The 27,179-nt window shown below is 42.4% G+C and overlaps 2 protein-coding genes and 1 long non-coding RNA gene across 10 annotated transcripts in view; 2 read left to right on the forward strand and 1 right to left on the reverse strand.

Moving 5' to 3' along the window:
• Positions 1-465: 465 nt before the first annotated feature.
• nfx1 (nuclear transcription factor, X-box binding 1) lies at positions 466-11,874 on the forward strand. The gene is made up of 23 exons (XM_044039830.1): positions 466-859; positions 1,776-2,663; positions 3,180-3,341; positions 3,444-3,521; positions 3,822-3,927; positions 4,284-4,355; positions 4,490-4,629; positions 4,730-4,829; positions 4,908-5,125; positions 5,644-5,741; positions 6,008-6,038; positions 6,134-6,216; positions 6,708-6,816; positions 6,989-7,108; positions 7,195-7,274; positions 7,354-7,584; positions 8,483-8,556; positions 8,641-8,742; positions 9,303-9,440; positions 9,557-9,623; positions 11,273-11,418; positions 11,507-11,611; positions 11,696-11,874. The coding sequence occupies exons 1-23, from the start codon at positions 841-843 to the stop codon at positions 11,769-11,771; spliced, it is 3,243 nt and encodes a 1,080-aa protein (XP_043895765.1). The 5' UTR covers positions 466-840; the 3' UTR covers positions 11,772-11,874.
• On the reverse strand, positions 4,870-14,152 carry LOC122778250. The gene is made up of 2 exons (XR_006361421.1): positions 13,983-14,152; positions 4,870-5,230 (listed from the first exon to the last, which is right to left on the reverse strand). It is a non-coding gene; the product is annotated as an uncharacterized LOC122778250 (long non-coding RNA).
• Positions 14,153-14,198: 46 nt separating this feature from the next.
• Positions 14,199-27,179, forward strand: part of smarcd3b (SWI/SNF related, matrix associated, actin dependent regulator of chromatin, subfamily d, member 3b) — a 41,788-nt gene continuing 28,807 nt past the window's right edge. For 3 of the 8 annotated variants that reach the window (XM_044039850.1, XM_044039855.1, XM_044039874.1), the window contains exon 1: positions 26,152-27,010. In XM_044039850.1, coding sequence (XP_043895785.1) covers positions 26,933-27,010 — 78 coding nt within the window. In that variant the 5' untranslated portion in view covers positions 26,152-26,932. Of the gene's footprint in view, positions 14,451-26,150; positions 27,011-27,179 lie in introns of those variants that run through there. The other 5 variants (XM_044039890.1, XM_044039907.1, XM_044039882.1 and 2 more) reach the window with 4 other exon arrangements.

Here is a 27,179-nt window from a genome sequence, read left to right on the forward strand (position 1 = left end):
CCCTGAGATGCAATGTGTACTTTTACCACATGGCGGCGCAATGAACTGATTTACTCACCTTCTCCCCCTGCGTCAGCTGCAGCAGTGTGCCTTCAATGCAGCACTATATTTAGATCATTATATATTTCACCAACAAAACAGAAAGAAATACAAAGTAAAGTACAGGAAGTAAAAGAAAATCATATATATATATATATATATATATATATATATATATATATATATATATATATATATATATATATATGTATATATATATATATATATGGTTCGCACTTATAATGTAAAAAAAAAATAATTTTGCTTCACATAAATGTTTATAGTATGTAGTCATGAACATACGTACTAAACTCCAAATCCAAACCTGAAGCGCCATCTTGTGGCCATTGGGGGATTTATTACATTTTAATCAAACCGGAAGTTTAATTATTTTTATTTTTGTGAGCTTGATATCGATAGTGCTGTCTTTCAGCCATTATAGAATGGGCTGAAATATTGTAGGAGCCTTTTGACAATTTTCGGGGAGATCATATTTTCCCATCATATAACCTTTTGATGTACATAACGTATGCTCGCTAGTATGCCTTTTATTTTGAAAATCTCAACCAGAAATTCCTGTTTTTAATTGAGTCGTACTAGCTTCAAGCTAGCCAGGCTAAGCTGTAAAGACTGTTGTACACTTTCGCCGCTTTCTGGAAGAGTTTGTCGTGTGTTTAACGAAGAGAGGAGAGGTTAAAAGGTACATTTTGCTGGGAAGTTTCCAGATACGCTTGTCATTTCTCGGTTAAACAGTCTTTCACCCTTAAACTCGTGTCGCAGGAGAACCACAGTTCAGAGTGAATGGCTGAAGGCTCCTCAGGTAAGTGACATGCCCACTAAATAAATACATTAGAACACAACTGAAGTGGCTTTTAACTTGTTCCGATTATGTAAATGGAAGTTAATTAGATTGACTGATAACGTAACCTACGTTTATATTTCCAACAGAACAGCTATCGACGTTAGCTCCCGTAAACTTTATGTTAACACCAGTGGCTAACGTGACTTCGCAGTTGATGCTAAATTTACAACGCTGTCTTAGCTCGCTAAATGTTGCTAATGGTAGCTTAGCATACCAACGTGCAATTCTGTAGATATTTATAATTCCACTTTCAGATATCTGAAATTCAAGTACGAGATATCTATATTTTCATTCTGACTATAAATGACAATGTAGATATTTTCTGTTGAGGATAATTAAATATAGCTTGAAATTGAATAGTAGCTATAGATGCACATAAATGGCAGAAGTGACTTAGTTCTGACAAGTAAAAATCTTTGTAACTGTAGTTTTCACTAGTAAAAATTGATATTTGTGGGAATATCCTGTCTACCAATTAAATGTTGAAACCACTTGCCATAGTGGCTGCAGCTTGACCTGTACTTATTTAAATTGTGTTGACCTAATTCTTAAGCGAGCAGCAGAATATATCTATGTACTTACCAATTGTAATAACAACAATTGTAATAATAAGAATAACACAGACACATTATAAAAGCCATCAATTTAAATATTAACATACATCGTAAAAGTCAGTAAAATAAACCAATATTGCGTGTATTAAGAGACACATGATTCAATTATTAGATTGCAGATGTGAAGACTGCAATAGTTCAGGCACCTGAAGCGAAAACATGTAAATATTGTTAAGCTGTATGTCTTGTGGTTTGGTTATTGTTATATTTCTATTTGGTATATGTCCGTTTATATCATAAACAGATTTTTTTGTTTTTAGACCCACCTGACCTCAATCCTGATGGGACACCACATGGAAAATCTCATCACCAGAAATCCAGAAGAGGTCGATCGAGATACAACAATGACAGAAACTTGATGAGTGACAGTTATGATCCCACTCAACAATCGGGACACTTTCATCATGGCTTTAACTCCCAATCTAGTCACAATAATTATGCAGATAATCAGAATCCACCTCAGCTAAGAGAGGATGGAGCCAGAAAGAGAGGACGAGGTAGAGGGAGGAAAGAAGGGAATAGAGGTGGAAATGGGAGTTCTAGCTCTTGGTTCCAAAGACCTGACTTTCAGAGTGGCACTAACAGAGCTGTCAGTGGCGATCACTCTAGTGCTCTTCTCACAGGTGGACCTGATGCGTCAAACTGGCGAAGACAAGATGTGAATAGAAATTCTGAACACAACAGTGAAGAGCAGGCCGCCTGGACGAAGAGACCATGGAAGTTTAGCCAAGAGCAGAGGAGAGAACATAATAAGAAAGGCAACACTTCAGTAGCCTTTCAGAGGGCAGATGACACCAGAGGAGAAAACCACTCCACAGAACCGAGAGAGAGATCTCAGAGGAGCATGGAAGGTCCAGATTTTCATGATCATTTAAGGAAGCAACCGGGACCAAAGCGACGCCAAGGTCCAATCAAACCGCCCAAACCACCATCTCCAGAGGAGGAGGCGGGCACAGAGGGGGGAGCCTGTAGCCAAGATAATTCAGACCATGGTCGAGCATTTCAGAATCCAATCAGTAAAGCTGGGGGAGGCTCAGGAAGACCTGCACCTGCCCAGGCAAAAGCAGGGAGACGAACACACCATCAAAACCACAAACCTGCTGTGAGGAACTTGAACAAGATGCCAGAGAGCAAGGAGACACAGACGGGTAAGACCGAACGACCCAGTAAAACTCTTAATTAAAAATTAAAGAACCTCATTAGAGTGACATTTTTCTCTGGAGTTGCCCAAAGGGCTACAGTTAATGTCTTTATAGGCTCAGTTAGGTGGAATATAATTTTTTTGGGTTTTAATTATTGGAATCATTAATTCCATAATAACCTTTCAGTGTTATCCAAATCAGGTAATCCGAGAGAGACCCCTGCTACATCCTTTGAATAATGTTGAGACTTTGACCAATGACAGGGAAGTTCAGAGAGAGAGAGGCTTTTCTACTACGGCATTTCTGCATACAGGTCCTTTCAGTGTTTCAGTGGCAACTCTAGCACCTGCAACAATTGCCTATGTCGTAAAAAAACTTTGAAAATGGAAAGAGTTTGAAAGCAATTCAGACCATAAATACATAAATGGTTTCAGAGAAGGAGAAATTACCTCAGATCATCTCGTCGATCAAATGTGTGCATCCTCTACTGTCTTCTAAACCTCTAATCTCTTCCATTATTAGGGTGTCTGATTGAACAGCTTTCTCAAGAGAAGTACGAGTGCATGGTGTGCTGCGATATAATCCGACTCATGGCCCCTGTGTGGAACTGCCAGAGCTGCTTTCACGTCTTCCACCTGAACTGCATCAAGAAATGGGCTCGATCTCCAGCCTCTCAGGCAGATGGTACATCATTAAAACAATAATTTCTACAGTGTATTGTGGATTTATTAAGTGCAATGTTTTTGTGAATTTGTATTCATGTTCAGATGTTGTCCTGTTTTTCAGATTCAGCTGAAGGGTGGCGCTGTCCAGCCTGCCAGAACGTCACCCTCAAAAACCCCACTTCCTACACCTGTTTCTGTGGTGCGTACAAACTGGAGTCCATCCATCCAGCTGTGCCGATCTCATCTGACATAGGTTTAAAGGCGGGGTACACCCTGGACAGGTCACCAGTCCATCACAGGGCCACATATAGAGACAAACAACCATCCACTCGCACTTGAAATAAAATGCACTAATGTTTATTTGTCGGCTATGTAATTAAATGTACTTATCATATTGTACTTGATGCTTCAGTAAGTCTTACCAATAGGATTCTAAGCCTGCTAGTGCAAGTAGCTGAAGCAAGACCATCATTAATTGAATTCTTCAATGTATTTTCAGGTAAAGTGACCAACCCTGAGTGGCAGCGCAGTGAGATTCCCCACAGCTGTGGTGACATGTGTGGAAAGAAAAGAAGTGGAGTGTACTGCAACCACCCGTGTAATATGTGAGTTAAAAAGAGTTGAAAATGTGTCGTCACTTGCTTTTGAGAAGTAAAATAATAATGTCAAGTAGTAAAATGCCTGTTTTTGTTGGTGAATGCATATACATTTTTGATGTGTGAGTCTAATGCTAAGTAGGAGTCGGAGATAATTTATTTCATTACTTTTACCAAGGAGGTTATGTTTTGGGCCAGCTTTGTGTCTCGTTTTGACTGTGACCAGCATAACTCAAAAAATAAAGGACGGATTTGGACAACATTTTCTTCGCATCTAGTATATAATAAGTAAATAATAGCTATAATTAGCTAGAGGTTCTGTAATTTCTGTCATGTGTCTCAATACTTTCTTTAATGTTCTGCAGTTTATGCCATCCTGGACCTTGTCCGCCATGTCCTGCCTTTATAACAAAATCCTGCATCTGTGGAAAGACCAGGTATTTAACCTGTTATATACATGTTTATTTTATAACTTTAAACATGATAATCATCCCAGATTGCAGTTTCTCAAATATCTCCCTGTTACTTATACTGTTGACATCTTAATATTGAGTGAATCATCTCTTTCTAGTCAACCAATGCGCTGTGGTCAAGCTACTGTGCTCCAGTGTGACAAAGTTTGTGGTGCTTTACTCAACTGTGCTGAACATTCGTGCACACAGGTGTGTCACACGGGGGCATGTCAGCCCTGCCAGCTACAGGTGCAGCAAGGTGCGTCTCGTCTACACAGAACCACCATGAAAATGAATATTGGTCTTTCTGTCGTTGTACGTTTTGATTTATTTATTTATTTTGATTTTACTTCCTGTAGTTTGCTACTGTGGAGTCACAACTCGTAAAGCCCTGTGTGGAACTGATAAAGAAGGATTCGATGGTGTTGGACATTTCTCATGTGAAAAAATATGCGGAAAGTAAGTTTGACAGCGCTAATAACATTCATCGTCACTTGCATACTTGATATTTTACTTTATTGCTCGTTTTTTGTGCAGGATGTTGGACTGTGAAGCCCACCAGTGTCAGCAGGTTTGCCACCGCGGTTCATGCCAGCCGTGCACACTTTCCCCGACCCTGGTGAAGACGTGTCCCTGTGGTCAGACGCCGCTGGTCAAACTACTGGAACTGGGCTACAAAGAACGACAAAGCTGCTCCGATCCCATCCCTTCTTGTGGGAAGATCTGCAACAAACCACTGGCCTGTGGCTCCAGTGGTAAGTCAAAGTCAGGAGTGTCTCGTAATAGAAGTCGAGTTCAAATAACGTCTTGCAACCTTGTACAGCTGGTTCTGGACAGGAACTGAGGCTGATCCAAAAGATCTGAAAATAGGAAAGGAAATCATGTAACGGATCTTTTCAAAATACATAATGGGAGCAAGCTCTAATTTAAAAACTGTGGCAGTAGGAGCAGATTCTTTATTTGAAACAGGTTTGTTCATTTATTTGGTTTGGTAGTTTGCTCACAGGAATAACTTTTAAGTGTTTATCTGCCAGAATTGAAAGACTGCAGGCGTTTTAATCATTTCTTCTCTCTGCGTCTTAATCTGTTGTTTGGTTGTATGAACATGTGCACCCATGTCCATACAAGAGGCTTGTGTTTAAAATTCTGAAGCAATGAACCAGATTTGAACTCTGTAGATGTACGTCTGTGCAAACAGGATGTGCTTTATCTCGAGCTTCACAGCCACTGCTCTCGGAGTCTGTTAGGGGTTAATGAACATGTGTTGTTCCAGACACCATCCATCTGTGTGAGAATCTGTGCCATGAGGGAAGCTGTGGACCCTGTTCCCTGACCTCTACTATCAGATGCAGATGTGGCTCCAAGACCAAGGTGGGCTGAATCTCCAGCAGGACATCTGTTCGCTGTGTCTGTGTCTTAAGTCATTGCTTCAGTTTTATGTGTGACACCAAAGATTGTGAGGACATCTTCTTCAAACAAACAGAGTGCTGTCTCAGGCTGTGGAAGGAATTCTGTTGGAAAAATAAAGTCAGGGTTTTCAGCTCTCTGTCTGTTGCATAGAGGTCACTGTGATGCTATGCTATGATTTACAAAAACGTATGCAGTACTATATTCATGCAAGCTCCCTTTTTTTTTAGGAGGTGCCATGTGTGACAATAGAGAAAGAAGGTGAGTTTTAAACTCTTTCAGATTTAAGATGAATTAAACCAGTGTGAGATCACTCCGAGATTATTTACCTGATCTTCGAACCCTTTCTATCCCAGAGGAGCTCGTCTTCTCCTGCGAGAAGCGCTGCAGCAAGAAACGCTCCTGTGGACGACACAAGTGCGGGGAGCTGTGCTGTGTGGTGAGTTATTTGATGAGTCAGAAATCAAATGTACCTCACGAAGCACTGAATAAAGACCTCAGTGTTTATATTGTCACAGTTGTCTGTTGTTGTACCACTGAAAACGCAGTTAACAAAAGCTGCTCAGCTGCGTTGCAGGACCCCATGTGAGCTTGTTCTATGAAAGTACTAACCATTTTGTTATCAATTGTGTTCTGTTTATAGTATTTTCCCGTTTAGAGCAGTCAAGAATATAACTACCATTTTCTGTTTTCTCTGCGCCTTTCCACTAGACTATTTAGAAATCGCTCTAAACAGAGTTCATGCATTTTGCGTGAATATTACAGGTTGGCGCTGTATTCGTCAATACAGCGTCAACCTATTGCCGTGACTATTTGTTGACACAAAGAAGACCGTTTCAAATCCTCAGAATTCACCATTAGGAGGTGACGCCACACTTCAAATTCAAATTTCAGAGCTCATCTAATTAAAATGTTTTTCTGTCCTTTTAGACTCTGGAGCACAAGTGCCCATTGATCTGTGGCTACAAGCTGAACTGTGGCCTCCATCGCTGCCAGGAGCCTTGTCACCGTGGAAACTGTGAACCCTGCTGGCAGTCGAGTGAGTCGTTTGTCTGGTCCACCAGTTTTTATGAGTCAAGTCTCAGAAATACTACATATTTGTTTGGTCTTTCTTTCTTTTTCTACATGGTCATTTTCCTCTCTGTGGTTTATTACATTTGGCTTGATTTAGCCACGTGGCTCATATTTGGCACGATTTCTTGTGTCTGCAGGTTTCGATGAGCTGACGTGTCACTGTGGACTCACTGTGTTGTACCCGCCTATCCCCTGTGGCACCAAACCTCCCGAGTGTAAAAGCCTGTGCACAAGAAGACACGAGTGCGACCACCCTGGTAAGATATGATGATAACTGTTCATGTTGCTTTAAAACAAAACCAAAAACCCAATGTGTTCTCTGAATGTTTGCCTCTTTTTTTAGTGTTTCACAACTGCCACAGTGAAGACAAGTGTCCACCTTGCACATATCTCACTCAGAAGTGGTGCATGGGCAAACATGAGGTAACTTCCACTGAGCTATTGTGAATCACGTCTGTTTTATAAGTTGGAGCAAAGTGACACGTTTGTTTTTCACCCACAGCAACGCAGCAACATCCCATGTCATCTGCAAGACATTTCTTGCGGCCTGACGTGTAACAAAACACTGCTGTGCGAAATGCACCGCTGCAGACGGATCTGCCACCGGAGCGACTGCCTGGCCGACGGCGTCTGCCAGCAGCCGTGCACGCAGCCTCGTCCAGACTGTGGCCACCCATGCTCCGCTCCCTGTCATAAAGGCAGCAGCTGCCCACGCACCACCTGCAGTGCCAAGGTACAAAACGCTGCCACCGACAACATCTGGACCTCTGGTGGTTGAGAGATGGTTGAGAAAGGTTTTGCAGATGGTCCCACCCACATGTTTTTAGTAAAGACATTCTCCTTCTGCCAACTTCATGTGACATGACTTTTAAAATCTAGGATTGTTGTGCAGTAGGACTGTAAAAAAACGATTATTTTCTTAATCAAGTACTTGTTTGGCAAGAAAAATGTTGATCAGTGTTTCCGAAACATTGAAATGATGATGTTCTCAAATGTCTTGTTCTGTCCACAAACTAAATGTATTCAGTTTTAAAGATTTCTTTCTTATATGGAGCAAAGAAACAAGAAAATATTCACATTTAAAGTGCTGACATGAGGTTCACATATTACATGATCTTTTACCAGGAGCCCCAACTAGTATGTCATGTTCTAAATTAAGTGAGAAACATTAGTAGACCTCTGTCTTGCACACTGTCTTTGATTTGATTTCACATTCACATTTAGCATCTGCTGATGAGGTATGATTAGCTGCGATATGCAAAAGTAATTGGCGAGGGAATTATTGGGCTGAAAATCATGCGGTGTGAACTTGGCCTTAATAGTTGAAGTTTAAGGTGTGCAGTCTTAGCTTAGCTGCCAACATAGAGTGACATCTGCTCTAATAGCATGTAATTGTCACAAATGGTTGACTTGGCTGAAATAAAAACATGTTGTTGGAAGGCTTGGCAAACGATGAGACCTTTCACAGCTGCAGGAATTCCTCACAGAAGCAGTACCCTGTTTTGTTTTTGAATATGTTTCTGCTCACAAATATAGAAAATATGAGAAACTTCAGTCTGCTGGGAAGCAGACTGAAGTTTCTCATATTTTCTGCACTTCTGTCTGAGTCCACTTCTTCATGCTGTTCTCAGGTAGCTCTCCAGTGTGACTGTGGTCGCAGGAAGGATACGGTGATGTGCACAGAAGCAGCCACTTCATATCAGAGGTCGGTGTCTTTAGCGTGCTTTAGCTCTGTGTTGTTTTGGATTATGAATATGAAATGGTTGAATCATCCGTTTTTGCACTGCAGGTATGCAGCCATCGCCATGGCCAGTAAACTCACTGATATGCAGCTCGGCGAGTCCATGGACATCGGTCCACTCCTCACAAAGAGGGAGTTGAAACAAGCCAGGTAGAGTATTTATCTTAGGTTTTAGAGGGGGGGAGATCATAAATCTGGTTTAATTTTGTTTCATGCATGTTTTCTCACTTAAAAGTGCAAATGAGTCATAATTGATGCAGTTGATTTTTTTTTTTTCCCCCTGTGATGCCAGACAGCTTGTGTGTGGCAACAGCCTGCTCACATTAGTGCGACAAGTAGCCTATTTTGAAATTAGAATCAAATTGGGCTCTGATTCTGTCACATTTTCTAGGTTTTTCCCTTGATAAATATGTGTTTTTTTTAGCAGCTCTACATGGCTGTAATATGGTAAACATGTGCATTGACCCTGGCAGCTGTCAGTGGCACAGTAACACAGACTCACTGCCGCTAACAATAACTGCATTGGGCTTGAGTCGAGTCAGTGGTTTGTTTTGTTCAGTTCCTCTTTTGATTGTATCCTCTGTGGCACGTGAAGCCACAAAGCACTGCCTCGTGTACACAAACTTTTGACTCTCACTGTCTGCTTTTTACTTGGGGCAAAAGTCAAAACAAATCCCAAATATTTACATTTTCACCCGTTTGTTTCTCAGACTTGAATGTGACCAAGAGTGCGCTACGTTGGAGAGAAACAGACGCCTGGCTGAGGCGTTGCAGATCGACGGGTCTACTGACCCCTTCAATGTCCGCTCCACCTCCGTGTACAGCGACAGCCTCAAAGACGATGCCAGGTCTTGTCTTTTTTGACCCTTTTTATGAAATTATGAAAACCAGCCTTTGAATTATTACGCAGCCTCAAAGCGAACAGACGCTGATGACTGAAACTTCTCTCTGCTTTTTTCTTTAGGAAGGATCTGAAGTTTGTCACGGACGTAGAAGAGGAGATCAAGAATCTTGTTGAGCTGGTTAATAAGGTGAGTGGATGAAGTGAACCCGGTGCTGGTTGGCCTCCTATGTGATGGGCTGCTCCCTCTAGTGGTTGTGTTGGGTTCCCGTTGATTGTGGACAACAATCACTGAAGAAGTCATTTTTCCTACACATTGTATTTGTACCACTATGCAGGTTACCCTCACTATAAGTACTTGGCACAGAGTTCCTCAACTTCCACCAGATGTAATGGAATGGTCAGAGCTGGTTATTTTGGTACTATTGCTAATGGAAACACAAAAAAATGCATACTTTACTGTACCAAACCATTCCACTTAAAGGGAACACAGCATTAAGATGAAGGCTATTCCTCTTTGATTAAACCAGAGTTTCTCAATTTCTTCTCTGCCATGGACCTTATACAAGAAGAGATTATTCCAGGGATCCCCTTGTGTATTTTTCTTTTTTTCTGTGGGAATATAATGAATGAACTATTTCACATTACAAAAATAAATATAGGCCTGTATGTAGATAGATTGTGATTATTAATCATGTTATTCTCTGACAGAGTGATGTGAACTTGCTCACTTCTGCAGTAGACCTCCAACATGGAAGCAGCTGTGATTGCTTTCAAGTCTATTCAAAACTATAACATTTCAGGGGGCAATTCAGAGGCACGTAAAGCAGTCGTCAGCAAACACAAACAAGTCATCTCGATTCAAAGAAGTCATAAATATGCAAATGTATTATAAATTGCTTGTAGATGTCGCACAGTGCTATGATGACGCTTCACTTGGAGCTGTGTTTAAAGCCAGGCTGAGTTGGTAGGGACCTCATTGGGCAGCTGGAAAAACACTCAGTGTTTATTCAGCTTTGTTTTAGGCAGTGATGTAACTTGGTTCGAGGCGGCCAAGGTCACTGTGGTAAAATATTGTTTATCACTACCCAACTTCTTTTTGGATGGCCTTTATGAATCGTAAAGGCCAAGCATTTTTGTTGAGCAGCGTGTGTTTCTGAAAGGGTTTTTGTCTTTTCTCACTTCATTGTCACCTGTGTGTGTGTGTGTGTGTGTGGATTTCTACATTCCCAAACATGTGGTTGTAAAGTCTCATCGTAATATTGAGCTGTAACTCTCTGACAAGCTTCTGCAATAGCAGGTGGAGCTGCTGCTTTCCAAGTTTTTCATGTCAGGTCAAACACGCTCAGTGACCCTGCAAACAGTATGTAGACCACACATGTAATACATACCCAAAAGTATGTGGACGCTCCGCAGGTGTCCACTCTTGTGAATAAACTTTCCACACGATTTTTGGAACATGGCTATAGAAAGTGAACCCGATTTAGACACAGGAGCTTTAGTGAGGACGGGCGCTGACGTAGTCTGTGTTCTGTGCAAGTTCTTCTGGGAAAAGCCATGTCTTTATGGACCTGTTTTTTTTGTTCTGCCTTTAATTTTGAGCTGTTTTTCAAACTGTTGCTATGAAGCAACCCGGGAACCTAAAATCAGCAGTGTAGTACCGCTAATTTCCCTGTAGTCACATGTATCATCGTAATGAACAAGCATTTGCTGTACCTCATCAGTTTTACTCGACGTATAAAGATAAGAGACGGAGCAAACATTGTACATACGGATGCAGACATGTCAGTTAAGACTTGGAGTGGCCTCTTAATGGACATGCATTACTGATGTGTGCAGGGAAAACATCCAAAGAGGAGCCACTTTTTCCCACCCATGAACAGAGAGCACCGCAAGATCATCCACGAGCTCGCAGAGGTCTATGCCGTGGAGAGCGTGAGCTACGACAGCGAGCCCAAACGCAATGTGGTCATCACTGCTCAAAAGTAAGATTTTTTTTGTTTGTTTATTTTTTTATCTAACCAAATACAACAGCGCGCACTCAAAGACGTGATGATTGTGGTTTTTGTCCAGGGGGAAGTCAAATTGTCCGAACTCGTCGCTGAAATCACTAATTGAAAGAGAGATGGCTGTGAGAGCCCCGCCTCCCATCGCTCATAACAAACAGCACAGTAGCAAGTAAGTCCAGATGAGTATCTTCAGTGATTTGCATGTTTGTGGTTACATCTCCATTAATTTGTCTCATCTCCTCATCACGTCTAGGGTTGTCAGTGGAACCGCCTGGTCGAAGATGGTTAAAGAAGAGCCTGTTATAGATTATTTTGATGTCAAGGACTGAAAAGGAAAAGATGACAAATCAGGATTCCCGTCAGTCTTCATCTGCCAAAAAAAGCCGCATTTGTGTTCATCAAAAATCAATAAAACTTCCGGTGACTTCAAAATCAAATAAAGTCTAAGAATCTTTCTTCAGATTTGATTGTCTCCTTAAATGCGACAGTAGGAATTGAGTGAGAGCCGATTGAGTTTTGATATTAAAGTTAATCTGGAGTGTTTTCTGCAGCCACTCCCTCGCCGAGGCCAATTCAATAAAAAGCAAATTCATTCTCATTTGCCGAGCACAACTGGTGATATCACAGCAACGCATCGGCTTTGAAATCCAATCACGCCACATGGTAAAACGCTCACATCTCAGCAGCAGATTTATTTTTTCAGATTAGGCTTTGTTGTTCGAGACTCTCTCTCCAACAGCACACCAGGCAGTTTTTCAGCCGTGGGGTATCTGCTGTTTTCCTTGCTGATATCGAGCCAAGCCTCCGGTAGTAAATCTCTGCTGATTGAGTTTGTTGGTAGGCAGGAGTGCAGTGGACTGCAGTGCGGGAAAAAAAAAAAGAAAGCTTTGTTTGAAACACAGCGATGACCCAGATGTGCTGCTGCACAAACCTTAAGAAATTCTGATCAGAAACCATGTTTTCCCATGCAAGAATGATGTTTTTTTTTCATTTCTCTCAGATTGTAACTTAAAAATACTATACAGCAAGAAGCAAGGACATTTTAGATGAACATATATAAAGAGACAATACAATGCTGCTTATTGTTGTGCACTTTTTTTTGAAAGACGTATATGAATCTGACTTTGTGGCTTCTCGTTCCCTCAAAAGTCTTTAAAATCTGCTCTTACTTTGCAGCCATAACCAGTTTGTTTTTGTGGTTGGAGCTTCGGGAATGTTTATTGTGGCTCATTACACTGTTTTTGACTGATAGTTGAAAATAAATGGCAGACACTGGCAAACAAAGCCGACACAGAAAATACAAGCAAACTGAACAAACTGTGTGTACAGTACTGTGAAAAACTCTCAGGGCTCCAGCAGCTTTGTTGTTTTCTCTGTCAAATTCTGTCGTTGTTGTCTTTTGGATTGGAATGTAGTGACTGAAAGTTGGTCTGTATATGTTATCACATTGTTGATGAGTTTGATTCTTACATCGTGTCTATGTTAAGCTAAAACCTGTAGAACCTGTAGTTAAAACTACATGCATGTTTCCTATATTTTCTGGATGTGTTCTAATAGAGAAATAATTATACTGTGCGGTCATTGAAGCATTTGCTGAAACAACAAATCAAAAGGCAGTGGGCACAGTACAGTCCTCCCTATCATAGATTATGTTGATGCAATTTACAGGTCTGCTTGTAAAACCCTTCGCTCTGTTACTGGGCTTCGTCCTTGCAGACTAACTCATTGGTTTCTGTGAATTTACAAAACCTTAATTGGTAAAAACCCCAATTTATCTTCGCTCACGACTCAATCTTTATTAACTTACTCATCCCCTAAAGTCCACACTACTTTCAGTCATTTGATCATTTCAGTTTTCTGCTGCATACGACTGGAATCATCTGCAACAGACACTAAAACTCAGTTAATTTACGCTTTCTTCTTTTTATGATTTAGTGAGGGCAACAATTCACATGACTGTTATGAATTGTTTATTGTTGTTTGTCAACTGACTTACCAGGTTAAATAAAGGTAAAATAAATACATAAATATGTGATAAAATAGTGGAATTACAAAATAATTAGATTAAATGGGGAATGGCAATATAGTCCAACTAAGACCGGTACCCTAAGTGTGAAAAACATCATGGTCGCAATGGTCGCAAGTTCGATTCCACCCCTCGCTGACTGTACTCTATTCCATTGTAAGTCGCTTTGGATAAAAGCGTCTGCTAAATGACATGTAATAATAATAACTAAATTGTGATTTGTTTTCTTTTTACAGACTGGATTTATTTGAAATAAAACATCATAAGTTATGGTTTGGGAATTTCAAAACAAAAGACAACAGCTAACTAGCTAACTACTAGTACCAAATATTGTGTGAAATACAGATTTTTATGGATTTAATTTTTGTTAAATAATTTTTTTGTACCTGTAGTACATTCACAACCCACCAGGAGGCCGCAGCCCACACTTTGGAAGTCACCTAAACCCCTTCCAAATACCTCCTCATATTTATAAATATAAATCATAAAATAATATATCAGTTTTCATGCTCACCCTGTACTAAAATGGACTCCAGTTCAACATTTAATATCCTCCACACAGGACAGAAGTTGTCGCCCCCCGTTTCTCCTGAGGGTAATTTGTTGACACTCCCTGCCTTCGCTAACGTTCCATTATATCGACTCTCCAGCGAGAGACCGCGCCTGCGCTCCTGCTCCCTTCCCCAACAAGGCTTCACCAATCCCGGCTCTGGCTCCATCCCCGGCTCGGCGTCCCACAGGCCAGCGCTGATCAGACGCGTACACAAGCAGCTGTGTCCACTCCAGCGATGGGGAAGTGAACGGGAGACGCTGCTGCGTGTGCGTGGAAGCCGTGAGCAAGTTCAGGAGTGGAAAAAGGAGGATTTTTTTTATTTTTTATTTTTTTTTAAAAAAGGGGACCGGACACCTCCACTAAAGAGAGACGCATCCTGCTCACAGTTGTAGCCCCAAAAAACAGAAGCGCACAGTGATGGAGAGAAAGGTATGGTCATGCTCGTGCTTCCCTGTGATACCTTTATTATTATTATTTATTATTTTACTGCCTTGTTGTGTCTGCTCAGAATCCGCATCCACCATTAAAACTAGTCTTTCTATATTGTCTTTATCCTGCAGGCTACACGGATTAAGAGGGAGTTTTTTTCCCCCTCCCCTCCCTCGTGTAGCTGAAATTTATTGTGCATCTTTTAAATATATAAATACATAATAAATAAAACCCCAAGCAAGGATTAATTCCCACCTCGTGTTGTATTTAGGTTTAATCCCTGGCATGGTGCACAATGTATTGTGCAGGGAGTGGGGATGAATGTAGAGGCGAATATTTAAGGGGGCTACAGTAGCTCCCTCTGTGTGTGTGTGTGTGTGTGTGTGTGTGTGTGAGTCTGTCTGCATCATCACAGCTCACTGTATAGTTGCACCACCTTCCTCCCCCTCCTCCTCCTCCTCGCTTTTCCAGCCGATGCAGACACCAGCCATCGTGGCTTGTTAACCTTGACTGGTGTGGGAATCAGACACTTTGAGGGGATGCACAGTGAAGCTCATCCTCCTGTCCTGCCTGCCTCTCCTGCTTTTATACGCATGTCTTTAATTCATTTCTGGTCACCGACCCAGTGCCGACCCAAGCCTTTATGGGGCCCTCAGCTGAATATGATTTGGGGGGGCCCCTCCTCTCCCCGCCACCTCAGAGTAACCAGTGCTTGACTATGATTGATTTAACCCTCTTATGACCATCATGATAATCAGGATGCTTGGATTTATTTAGAATTTATGGCTGTAGAATAGTTAAAAAATATTCAATGGGTGAGTTCTTCTGCTCCTTTTTCCAAGATAACTTCAACTTTTGATATCTGGCAGTTATTCAACCGTTTAGGAATTCCAGTACTGTCTTGTCTGTGATTGGACGGTCGTTCTACGTAAGTCCCGAGGGGCTACCGTAATGACAAGTATATGGGCGCAAAGCTCTATTTCTGTGCTTTCCGGTATCCATCCATCCATCCGTCTTCTACTACTTTATCCTCCGCATGAGGGTCAATGGGGGAGCTGACATAGGGCGAAAGGTGGGGTCACGCTCTGGACAGATCACCAGTCCATAGTTTTTGAATTTCCTAGATAACATAAAAAAGTAGGATGCCAAATCCTGTCAGTGACGACTGAAGGTAACTGTTACATTAAGTATAGTTGTGGTATCTTTTTTTAACCTTATAGGGTAGTAAAATCACAACAGTGGTGGAGTATTAGTGTGTGGTGATACTGAATTTAAAGTAAAGCACTTTAAGGACTTTTGTTTTTAAAACAGAACAGAAGTGCAAATCTTAACCCTGGAAACAGCCTTTATAACAGGAAGTGGCCTCACTTTCTTACCTGGGTCGCTTCCTGATCCGTATCGGAAACCCGATGTTCTCCGCGCTAGGTGTAGGGGATTTTAAATGAAATAATCTTATATAATTCATTGTTATTTTTATTCAAATGAATACACTTTTTTCGTTATCCGTTTTATGGCAAGTGTCATCACAGGAAGTATCTGCGGATTCACACATGCGCAGAATAAATCGGGTCCAATCCAGACCGTCGTTCGTCTTCTCCTCTGGTCTAGATGTTTTTGAGAGAGGTGCTGAGACCGTGTAGTTTCCATAACAGCCATTTATTTCCATAATCGAATGACGTGTAGAGTATTTTCTCGATTAATCGAGTACTTGTTTGGTCCCTAAAATGTCTGAAAATGTTGAAACTGTGTTTTCTCAAATGTCTTGTTTTGTCCACAAACCAAAATGATTCAGTTTTAATGATTTCTTTGTCAAATGGAGCAAAGAAACCAGAAGATATACACATTTAAGAAGCTGACAAATCGGAGCGTTTGTTGCAATTATTACAGAATAGTTCAATAACTGAATAACCACTGGCTATGTTTGACCAACTGTTCTGACAAAAAACATAAACATATTCCCTCATATCTGATGACTTATTTTATACATATTATTTTAATAAAATACATTTCTTATATCATGTGCCTTTTTAAATACAAATTCATTTGAGTTCAGTCAAGATCAGCAGCAGCAGGAGGAAGCGCAGAGTTTCCCAAGTCTCTCCTCTAGCTATAATGTTGTTGTTCTCAGTAACTTTCTGTTGGTGCAGAATATCCAACAGAGGAAGTTTAACGCTCTGATGCCCTGAGTCTGAATCAGGACATGTGTAAACACACACACACACACGCACTCTAATGTAAACGGCACTCTTCCAGCCTGTGTGTTTTGGATCTCAGCAGGAAAAGTTTAAGTTGGACCGTGTTAATGTGCTGACAGACAGTGTGTACACACAGCAGCGGGATAATGGGACACACACACACACACACACACACAGTGGAATCCACATCTATTTTTGCTGATGCAGAGGAAAATGAAATTTATTGTATATTCCAGTTTCTACATATTCACTTCAGCTGGAGCAGAAACTGTTGTTTGACATCAGTTTCCTCCTCTGGTTAAAGGGCCAGTGTGTAACAATTGCACACCAGACAAGTTGGTATTGTGGTTAGCTTCCTTTTCCGGCGAATTCACCGCGAACAAATCAGATCGTTTGTAAATGTCGTCTCACGGCCCACCTGCAGTACATTCACCACCCACCAGGAGGCCGCAGACTCACGGTGTGTGTAAAATCAAGCTTCAAAATAGTTTCGCTCTGAGCTGCTGTCTCTGTGTGTGTGTGAGTGTGTCTGGTCATTAACGGTAGCTCAGCGGTAGCACGAGTCGTCTTTCAACTCAAAGGTTGTGGGTTTGATTCCCGGCTCCTTGTGTCCTTGGGCAAGAGACCTAACCTGACTGCTGTGCCGGCACTGTGTGAATGGATATGAACGATGAGTGATAGAAAATGTGCTGAACATAGAGTCGCTGCCTGGCCTAAAGCGCCGCGAGGGCAGCTACGGGTCGATTTACCCCGATTTACCCGTCCCAGTTGTTAAAGTTTTACTGAGATTTCTTGGATTTTTGGGGCTTTATTGGCATAATTATTTGACAGTCAATTAGTTTTCCAGCAATCCTGCCTACTGCAGCTTTAGTGCTATGTTGAGCAGCTACTGGCGACTTTTGTGTGTTTGTCTGTGTATGAGTGGACTGTGTGTTGAGTTCTGGAGAGTCTGTGACTCATCTGCTCCCTGCTGTTCAGATAGCACCATCTTTCTTTCTTTTTTTTACTCCATTTCAATCTGAGACAGGCCTTTGTGTGCATTCTGTCATGTCCCGTATCATTTATGGCTGCTGTGTTGGTTTGTCACAATGTTTTCCGAGCCGTTTTAATGGGTTTGTACAAAGATAATGTCCAGATATCACATTTCCATGCAACTGTGGAAGATCATGCCGCCGCCTTTTTGCTTTTTCCTCTCTGTTCAGGTTTGTTCTATGTTATCAGGCCGTATAGGCAGAACCCAAGCTTCTCTGAACTGTGGAGTTATTCTGTCTCCAGTAGGAAACAGGACAGAAATAGTTAACATTTCAGATTCCAGTCTTCCCTGACCCAGCTGCTGGCACAAAAGTAGAGCAGTCCCATTAGTATGCAAGGTGCTGTCACAGCTCCTCAGGTCTGATTGAGGATCACAGGATCAGCTCCTTTTACAGTCTTCTCAATGCTCGACCTGGCTTTTTTTTTTTTTATATAAGGAGAGACGCACAGGATTATCTCCCCTTACACACACACACACACACACACAGCTGCAGGGTTTTTTTTAATCTCACTATTACAAATATCGTCTAAACGCAAGGAACGTCAGTCAGTCTGTTGTTTCACGGGTTGCAAACTTTGCACGGGAAAGAAATGCAGGGGATATAAGTAGAAATGTGACAGATAGAGTACTGTAATGTATATCACTAAAAGAGCCACTTCCACGTCCTCAAACAGGCACACCGTAAAATTATAACACACATAGAATCTGTACATGAATCTTTACAATTAAGAAATCCTTTCTACCTCACTTCACTTATTGTGTAATAAGGAAATAAGAAAGTCAGTAACTCGTGTCCTGTGTTTTTGTTATTTCACGAGGTCTGTCTTTCAAAATGATCTTTTAATGCAAATAATAATTCTTTAGAAAAGGAAAAAAACAACTCAAAATCAATGTTTCAAACTCTTACATCATTTTAGTATTAAGTAGTGTACTCTGATCCTTATGAAAAGCCTAAAATGTTCTTTTCTGTGAACGGTGAGCTTTACTCCTTTTGCTTTGTTTCCTCAATAGCAGGTCACCCAATTAAATGTTCCCATGGCTTTGTGTTGTGTTGTGCAGTTTGTTTTTTTTTTGCAGGGATAAAAGGACAATGGGGACACTTCCTTTTTTTGCCCGAGAGGAATGTGCGGGCTCTGCTTGTTACCCTGGAAACAAATGAGATTACAGGACAAGTTATGGGAACTATTGATTTCACTAAATATTAGAGCTGACATGCTGCGGCAGTTCTCGGGAGTGGAAAGAACGTCTTTGAAAAAAACCAAAACCCCAAATCATTTGCTGTTGTTCTAATCGATTACTATCAAGAGAAAGATTCTACATACAGTAGGTCGCTGGGTTCAGCCTCTGAAATGTGAAGATATTGACGTGGAATATTTTCAGACAAAGCAAACGGTCTGAAGACCTTGGAGCGCCTCGGTTCTGTTATTGATGACCATTCTTTCAGCCATCGCTGAAACATAATGGACGCTGACTGTGCCGCTCGAGACATGAGTGGAAACAGATTTTACCTACGTCAGAAAAGCCTCACCTAATCATTCCATACCAGTGACAACATCTAGAGAATATGGTTTCCACTTTGTTAGATGGATGTTGCCGACCGGAGACGCTCCTCACCAAATTCCATAGAGAAAATCAGCGATTTTACGTCACAGCGCGCAGGAGTCGTTGATCCACTTTTGCCTCTATCATCATGTTCGAATGTCTTATTTTGCGACATCAGTGTTTTGAATATGTAGTTTAGAGGTAACTAAGTGATTCAAACTTAGCAAATGAGGCATCGGTGGAGCAGCAGCTCCCATGTCCCTGCGAGCTAAAAACACTGATTTTCTCAATGGACTTTGGTGCAGGAGAATGAGAACTCCAGAAATGGCCGTCTAACAACAAAAGAAATTGATAAACACCATTATTTAGATGCCATGGACTTAAGTAGGCATTGATTTTATGAGGCGAGCTTTTTGTTTAGTCTACATGTCTCAGACTGGGGACACATGGACAGAATAAGCACTGACTATGTGTCAGTACCTCAAATAGCCACACTTCTGTATCTATTATACATATATATATCACTTTAACTTCATCTGTTCACAATCACATTTGTTCTCCTCTCAGCACATACGGCGTATTTACCAGAGATCGGACGAATTTGAAGCTAACACATTGTCCACACAGCTCTCTGACCTTCCACTGTGGCCGGTCCAACAATGAGATTATAGATTTTTATGGTTTTCAACAAAGCGCTTTGTAACCTAATTACACACGGCGCTCTCTCCCTTCTCTCTGTGCCCTTCTCCAGATTATATCAGGTTATTTAATCGCCGCTGTGCCACCTATAAAACCACCGCGTGTGTTCGTTTTTCCCCAGTTGCATATTACTCCCGCGTTTTTAATGTGGTGCTAGTTGAGTAATTAGAGTGTTGGACTTGACCTGGAGACAAAGTGTCTGTCTGTGTCCCGGTGCAGCAGCAGCAGCAGCAGCAGCAGCAGCAGCAGCAGCAACAGCAGCAGCAACAGCTCACTAAGCAGCAGGTTGACCCATTTAGATGTTAAATCTCAATACTGCACCACACTCTGATGAGCGGAGAGAGGCTGGTGCACACGTTTGCACAATTACATGTTGCAACTAAAAGCTTTGAATTATTCAAAAAGATGTACTTGGAACTGTTTTCACGATCCGCTCGTTTGCTGTTTGTTTTCTTTTAAACGACAGGTCCGTTCAACAGCGCGTTATTCAGTACAATCCACATTAAAATTATGTGTCCAAAGAGCTCATTACTTACAAGTCAAGTATAATATTAGGTGTATATTGGTCGTAAGACAATATAACTTCTTAATTATAACCTCTCTTAATCTTTTTACCTCTAAAAATACTAGTCGTTAGTAGTAGATAATAGTTTACCTAATTATAAATGAACAGGTGTCTTTGCTCCGTATTATAAAATACTGTATGTATATGAAAGAATATACACATATTATACTAGTGTTATTAAAAATATTTCCAGAATAAAATAATGTATGTTCTATATTTAATTCCCGTTCTTCAGTCGCGCTTTTTCCCCCCAATTCAAACAATGATCAATGATACTGGGTGAAAATGAGACACAACATATTCTTCTATATGTTATATAATATCTGGCTTGCTGGATTTCGGAAATACAGTCACAATATTAGAAACGTGTAAATAATATATAGATTATTGGATTTTGGTTGTGTAGACTATAGACTACCGTATTCTTGTAATGATAACAATAATAAGAAATTCAGTTGTCATGATCACACTACACTATTAAATACATATATAAGCTTGTTCGGTGTTTTAATTGTAGATTTATTTTGTTTTTATCGTGAACTATACAACTGCTCCATATATAAACGAGCGCTTTTACTTTGAAAGTCAGAGAAACATCATGATGATCCTGTTTTGTTGTGATATTCAGATTGAATATTGTGTTATAATGTGAAGCTTGTATCGCAAATCATCTACTGAACACTTGGTTTTTCTCCCCTCGCTTGACCAGACTGGACACTCTTTGGCCCTCAGGTCATTTGAGTTTGACTCCCCCCTGATTTAGAGGATCTAAATCTGTGTGCAATTTATTTATGTAATTGCTTCTTGGATGGTTTGTGTTTTTTGACCCTGAGATAATACTTTTTAAAAGTTGACATGAAAATGGACGCATTTAATTCATCCCAGCTCAACCCTGCCCTCGTACTGTCGCCTCTCTCTTTCGTCACTTTTAATTTTTCAGGGTGCTTGGGTTTATTCGTGGCCAGTGTTGCTGAGTCACTGCAAACTGCCTCAAAAATAAGCATTTCTTTTCTCTTAGTTTGACTCATTCATTTGCTCCACCAGCTGCTGCTCCACTTTCAAAGTCACTGCAGCCTGCGTCGTCGTCGTCGTCCGATTGGCTTTCAGCTCTGCACACTGGGCAGATTATACCGTTGTCATGGCTACAGCAAACAGGAAATGCCCCGGAGCAGGTGATGCTCCAGGCGTGATCCGGCGTGGAGCTCGCTGCTTGTGGGTAAACTCTGCTCATTAGTGTTTGCTCCGTCTTTCCATCTGCTCCCACAATGACTCCCTGTTTTTCGGGAGCAGCCGAAGGAGCTGAACCATAAAGACTCTTTGTCCCAAACAAGCTCGACCCCTGAACTCCTTATCTGCCGCTTCCCGGGTTTTGGCGCTTAACGTACATTTTGGAATTTGAAAAAAAAAAACAAATCCACAGGGGCAGGTTTCCTTCACGACGCGTTGCACCAAATCACTTTGAGTGCAGAATATCGGCAGATGCCTCATTATTTTCAACCGTCATGGGAGACTTTTCACTCTTTCTTTCCATGTTTCTCTTTATTGCTGCTCAAAAAAAACCTCCTGAATGTACGTCTCCCCTCTTTAATCCCCCCGTGGTGGAGGTAGCGGGCTCAGTGTGCTTTTGTACAGTCTCTTTGATGCCCATTGAGTAGCTTTTCCTCAAGCTATGGCCTCTGAGCAGCTTGAGCTGGGTTTTTGTGTGCAGCTCATAAACCGAAGAAAGGGAAGAGAGGGGCCCAGCGGTGGGAGGGGATCAGACTTTTCCTCGTGGCCTCAGTACAGTCCAAAAAAACCTCCCCCCGTGCACCTCATCTGTCTGCGACAATAACGCTGATGAGGGCATGTTCGTGGTTTTTCTGGTATGTACACGTTGCCACTGGAAACTGTACGTTTTTTCCAACTCCTGTATCAATTTTCCCTTTTATTTTTGACTCCTGAGCCGAAACGTAGACAAAGAGTATGGATTTCTCTTCCTCTCTTTCACTCCACTTCAGCCTGTTGTTGCGTCGGAGACTCAAAGTGAGGAAAGAAATGGGGAAAAAAATGTTTAGTTTAGTTTATTTCAAAAATAGCATTCAAATCACAAAAAAACATTTATTTCTCTATTTATTTGTTCATGTGCATGAACACGCTTTACAAATCTACATTACAAAAAAGGAGCAGGCGCTCATATGATATTTGCTAGTTTATTTGTACGTTATATTAAAATAAAAACAGAAAACACTAGAGATAAGACATTGTGCATTTTTATTACACCTTTGTTTAACTGGGATCAAACTCATGGAGCTGAAGAGTGTCCTGGCCCATAATCATCATACATACACAAGTTTGTATTTTGTTTCACATAGGGGACACACGGTGGTTGAGTGGCTAGTATGGTTGCTTCACACCGAGACAGTCACCGGGTCAAATCCCGGTTTGACCTTTCTGTGTGGAGTTTGCATGTTCTTCCTGTGTGTGTGTGTGTGTGTTTTTCTCCTGTTTCCTCCCACAGTCCAAAAACATGCAGATTAGGTTAACTAGGTAAACTAGGTTAACTAGGTTAACTCTAAACAGACTATAGGTGTGAATATGAGTTCAGTTTGTCCAGTTTGTCTTTCCCCCGGTGTCAGCTGGGAATCATGTGGAGAATATGAATGAGTGTATGCTTTAACGTGTCACCATGACAACGCTGTGAGGTTCTGTGATAGATTTTCATCACTGTTCATATTTCTTTTTCTTCCTCCTCTGGATATCTGAGAAGGAAGGCGTCCTGGTTTGGGAAGCACAGCGAGGAAGTGTAAAGTGATAGTGCAGCCAGACAGTAAGTGGACTGTGAAACATGAGCTCTGTGTGTCCCTCTTGTGGCCAAATAAGAAAGTTGAGAGAATAACCGTCCCCCAACCCCCACCCCAAAAAAACCTAACTAAATAGTCTATAGTTTAGGATAAAAAAACTGATGTGGTCTTCATGTGGTTCCTCCCTGTCTGGCTGCTTGCTCCCTCTCTTGGTCATTAATAAAACTGCTGCTGCTCCTTCACCCCCTGTTAACCCCCCTCTGCCCCACCCCTCCCTGTCTGCTACACACTGGGACAGTACCATTTGGTGAGAGCGACTGGCTTTGGTGAGGAGACGGTGGGGCTCCAGCAGGGGGTACTCCTGCTCTCAAGGCTCCCCTCTGCATCGTCCAGGCTGCTGGATTTCTTTGTTATGCCCACGTGTCGTCGCTGGGGAAACAGAGGAGGAGGTGGAGGAGGGGGTTTGGTGGTGGTGGTGGTGGGGGTATTGGCAGAGTCTGCGAATCTGTGTGGATAAGCTCAGCTTTTTGACCTTGTGGGAAATTGACATGGCCACTTTGTCTGCCCGTGTGATGAATGCACTGAAGTCCCATGTCATATGTTGCGTAATGGAAGGTTAATGTGCGTGTGGTCCGATGTCGATGCTGCAGTTTTGACTGCGGCGAGGAGATGGATGGATTTTAGGCGGCAGTGAGTGAAGGATTTTGGGTTCCTGGTGCTCTTCAAAGCCTGCCAGGACCGCAGCAGTACACGCATCTCAGCAGCAGGTGTCAGCAACAAGCAGACCAATGCAGAAAGCTGCTATAGCAGCACATGGGGAGGGACAACATTTGTCCATCAATATGTTTGATTTTTAATCATCAAAGCTGTGAAGGACGTACATTTTGCCGGCGATGTCCCTTGTTTTCGCTCGGTACAGCGGATAAAGAAGACGCGGGTTCATTTAAATGCTCCTGACAGATTCTCCGGAAGGTCATAACCTCTGGCCTACATGTCCCACACTAACCATATGTCCAAAAGCAACCAATTAACTGCAGGTTTTTGCCTTGCAACGTTTTTGTAGGAGCACGTTTGTCACAATGTGGTGACAAACTGAAGGTTTTTACATGTTCAGTTTAAAACCGTTGGGGGTTATTTGTAATTTTGTCCCTCTTTGAAACCTGGTTTGACACCTCTTTTGCCGTCTTTCACACCAGGACAGCAGAGGAAGGAGAGTAAATTCATCATCATGTGTCAAAAAGGGCCAATCTCCTCCTTTTGAATCTGTCCCACTTCAATTCCTTTGTCATTCAAATAACCTCATGAATATTTTACTACCCTGTTCTGACGTCTCTGGAAGGAAAGAGGGAGGGAGAGAGAGGGAGGGAGACAGAGAGAGACACAGACAGAGAGAGAGAGAGAGAGAAGAAGGGATCCTGAAAGAGTCATCAACTTCAGTGTGGCGTGCTGTTAGTCAGAGTAACGACCTGTGTGGTGACGGGCGAAGCTCGGGCTCGTGTGTAATTGGAGTGTGAGACGACGCGTCATGTCACGTCACACACACACAGGTTTGTGCAGCTGTACTTCCGAGGACACGGCACTGACAGCCTAAAACAAAGCATTATCTCTGACCCTAAACTTGGGTTCTTAGGCCTCATCCATGAGGACTGCTGGTCCTGACAAGGTCAGTGTTTATGCCAGAAAAGGTCATAAAAAGGTAGGAAATACAAGGTCACACACACAACTAAAGGCCTTACCCTAACTGTTACCCAATTTTCTAACCTTAAAAACCAGGTTTTAACCCTGAAAAAAGCCCTTTAAAGATGCGAGGACCAGACAAAATGCCCTCACTCATTCGGTGATTCACCCACACTTCACTAACTCTTTATTCCTCACGTGGCATCCTTCTGTCCTTGGTGTTTTTACTTTATTTTATTTAACCTTTCAACAAATGACAACAGCTCCACGTGTCGGGCGTCACAGTCACCTTGCTGTGCCAGAGCAGTCCGTTTGTCTGATGTGACACCGCAGCCACAGCCACATCCACAGCCTGGCCGTAGCCTGTGGGTGAAAGGTAAAGCTAATGAGGCGAGCGGAGGAAACACTCGTAACCTATGAATGCACTCTGACAAAGGCCCGGCCGCGCACACATAGGAAATGAAGGTGCTCTTGACGTGGCCTTCTTCTTTTGTCAAGTGGCCTCGCAGCACATTAGCTCAACTATTGTGAAGAGCGGTCAAACACACTTCCCCCCCCTCATTTCAATTGCGGGTCTTTGGAGGAGATAACGGCCTGTTCACGTGTGGCGTCTTTAAGTGCACACATGTCACACCGAGATGAAAATATCTCATCTCGCAACATTAGAAATGCAGCAAGTGCCGTCTTTTGAAAAGCTGGGGGGGAGTGACACCACTAATCCATTTTCTTTGTTTTGATTTAAAGCGTTCATTAAATCAAGTCTCCTACATTTTTGTTTCTTAGTAATAACAGGTGTGACTGAAGCCCAACCCTCCAATCGCCTTAAAAATAAAACCCTCCAGCCTCTCCACGCATTTTTAGACCTAAAATTATGCCACAAATCATACTGCAATTGTCATATTTAACAGAGAAATGGCTTTAAAAATTAGTAGATGTCTCCCCTTATTCAGATTGTAACATAAAAACTGGCGGATGGAAACCCACCTCCTCAAATATAGCGTGGCCCCTTTAAGAGCCCAATGTCCTTTTTTGAGAATGAGTTCAAACTCTGAGCTGTGTGTGTGTGTGTGTGTGCATGTATTTGCCACCTCTTCAGGACCCTATCTGGCATAAACACTGACCTTGACAGGACCAGTAGTCCTCAAGGAGACCAAAACCTGGTCCCAATGAGACAGAGCCTCATTTCTGGGGAACTGGTTAAGTTTAGAACAAGAAAAAACGTTGAAATCAGGTGAGTCATTACCTAGTTATTATGGACAAGGTTAGGAATACGGCAAGATTGAGTGTGCAAACCTGTGTGCGTGTACCTGTATTTATAGATCTGTGAGGTCTGAAAAATGTCTTTGTGGGGACATTTTTGTCTGGACGCCACAACTTTAAAGGCGTCTTGGAATTAGAATTGAGTTGAGGTTAGAGTTAGGGCATGTGTCCTCACAATGATATGAAAACACGTGTGTGTGTGCTGACCCTGGCCTCTTGGTTGGTCACCAGGGGGAAGCTGCAGAAAAGGAATGGCTAACTGATTCTAACCTCCCCAGCCCCCGTTTAGACCAAACAGCAGCCTCTCTCCCGCCTCATGCCCTTATCTTACCAGTGGAATGCAACAGCTGTGCGGGGGAGCAGCGGGGTGGGCTGGCTGAAACCCCCCTGCCAGACCCCCGCACCGCTCCCCCACCGCCTCCACCTCCACCTCCAAGGGACGTGCTGGGCTCCTGGAAGGCAGCTCAACTAAAAAGTGAGCGAGACACACACACAGTGAGAGACTCGGCAGGGCTGCTGCACATTCAAAACAGAGGGAGAGGGAGGGAAGAGAGAGAGAGAGAGCGAGAGAGAGAGAAAAGGAGAGTCAGGGACAGGCAGTGCTGAAAAGGAGAGCACAAAGAGAAGGAAAGTGGAGCAGGGGAGGGGAACAGGAGGCTGGGTGAAGGGAGAGGGAAAGACAAAAGAAGGAGAGGGGAGACTGAGCAGGGTGAGCGGAGGGGACTGAGCAAATGGCTACGGAGGAAACGGCGGGGGGAGCCAGGAAAGCCACCAAGAGCAAACTGTTTGAGTTCCTGGTCCATGGAGTGGTGAGTGGCGCTGTCCGTCATTCCCGTGAAAGGAGCTGAGCTCTGGCATGCATCTGTGTGTGCGTCTGTGTCCTGTGTGTGTGTGTGTGTGTGTGCATGAGTCGGCGCAGCAGCAGCAGCAGCAGCAGCAGCAGCAGCAGTGGTGGTGGTGGTGGTGGCGGCAGTCTGT

The sequence above is a fragment of the Solea senegalensis genome, linkage group LG1 (genome assembly GCF_019176455.1).
Source record: "Solea senegalensis isolate Sse05_10M linkage group LG1, IFAPA_SoseM_1, whole genome shotgun sequence".
In the NCBI taxonomy this organism is placed as follows: domain Eukaryota; kingdom Metazoa; phylum Chordata; class Actinopteri; order Pleuronectiformes; family Soleidae; genus Solea; species Solea senegalensis.

What these genes read in the sequence shown, in the direction of transcription:
- nfx1 (XM_044039830.1), top strand. An exon ending in TGTGAAAAAATATGCGGAAA is followed by an intron (nt 4,830 to 4,907) that starts GTAAGTTTGACA and finishes TTTTTTGTGCAG; the next exon opens with GATGTTGGACTGTGAAGCCC. An exon ending in AGGGAGTTGAAACAAGCCAG is followed by an intron (nt 8,743 to 9,302) that starts GTAGAGTATTTA and finishes TTTGTTTCTCAG; the next exon opens with ACTTGAATGTGACCAAGAGT.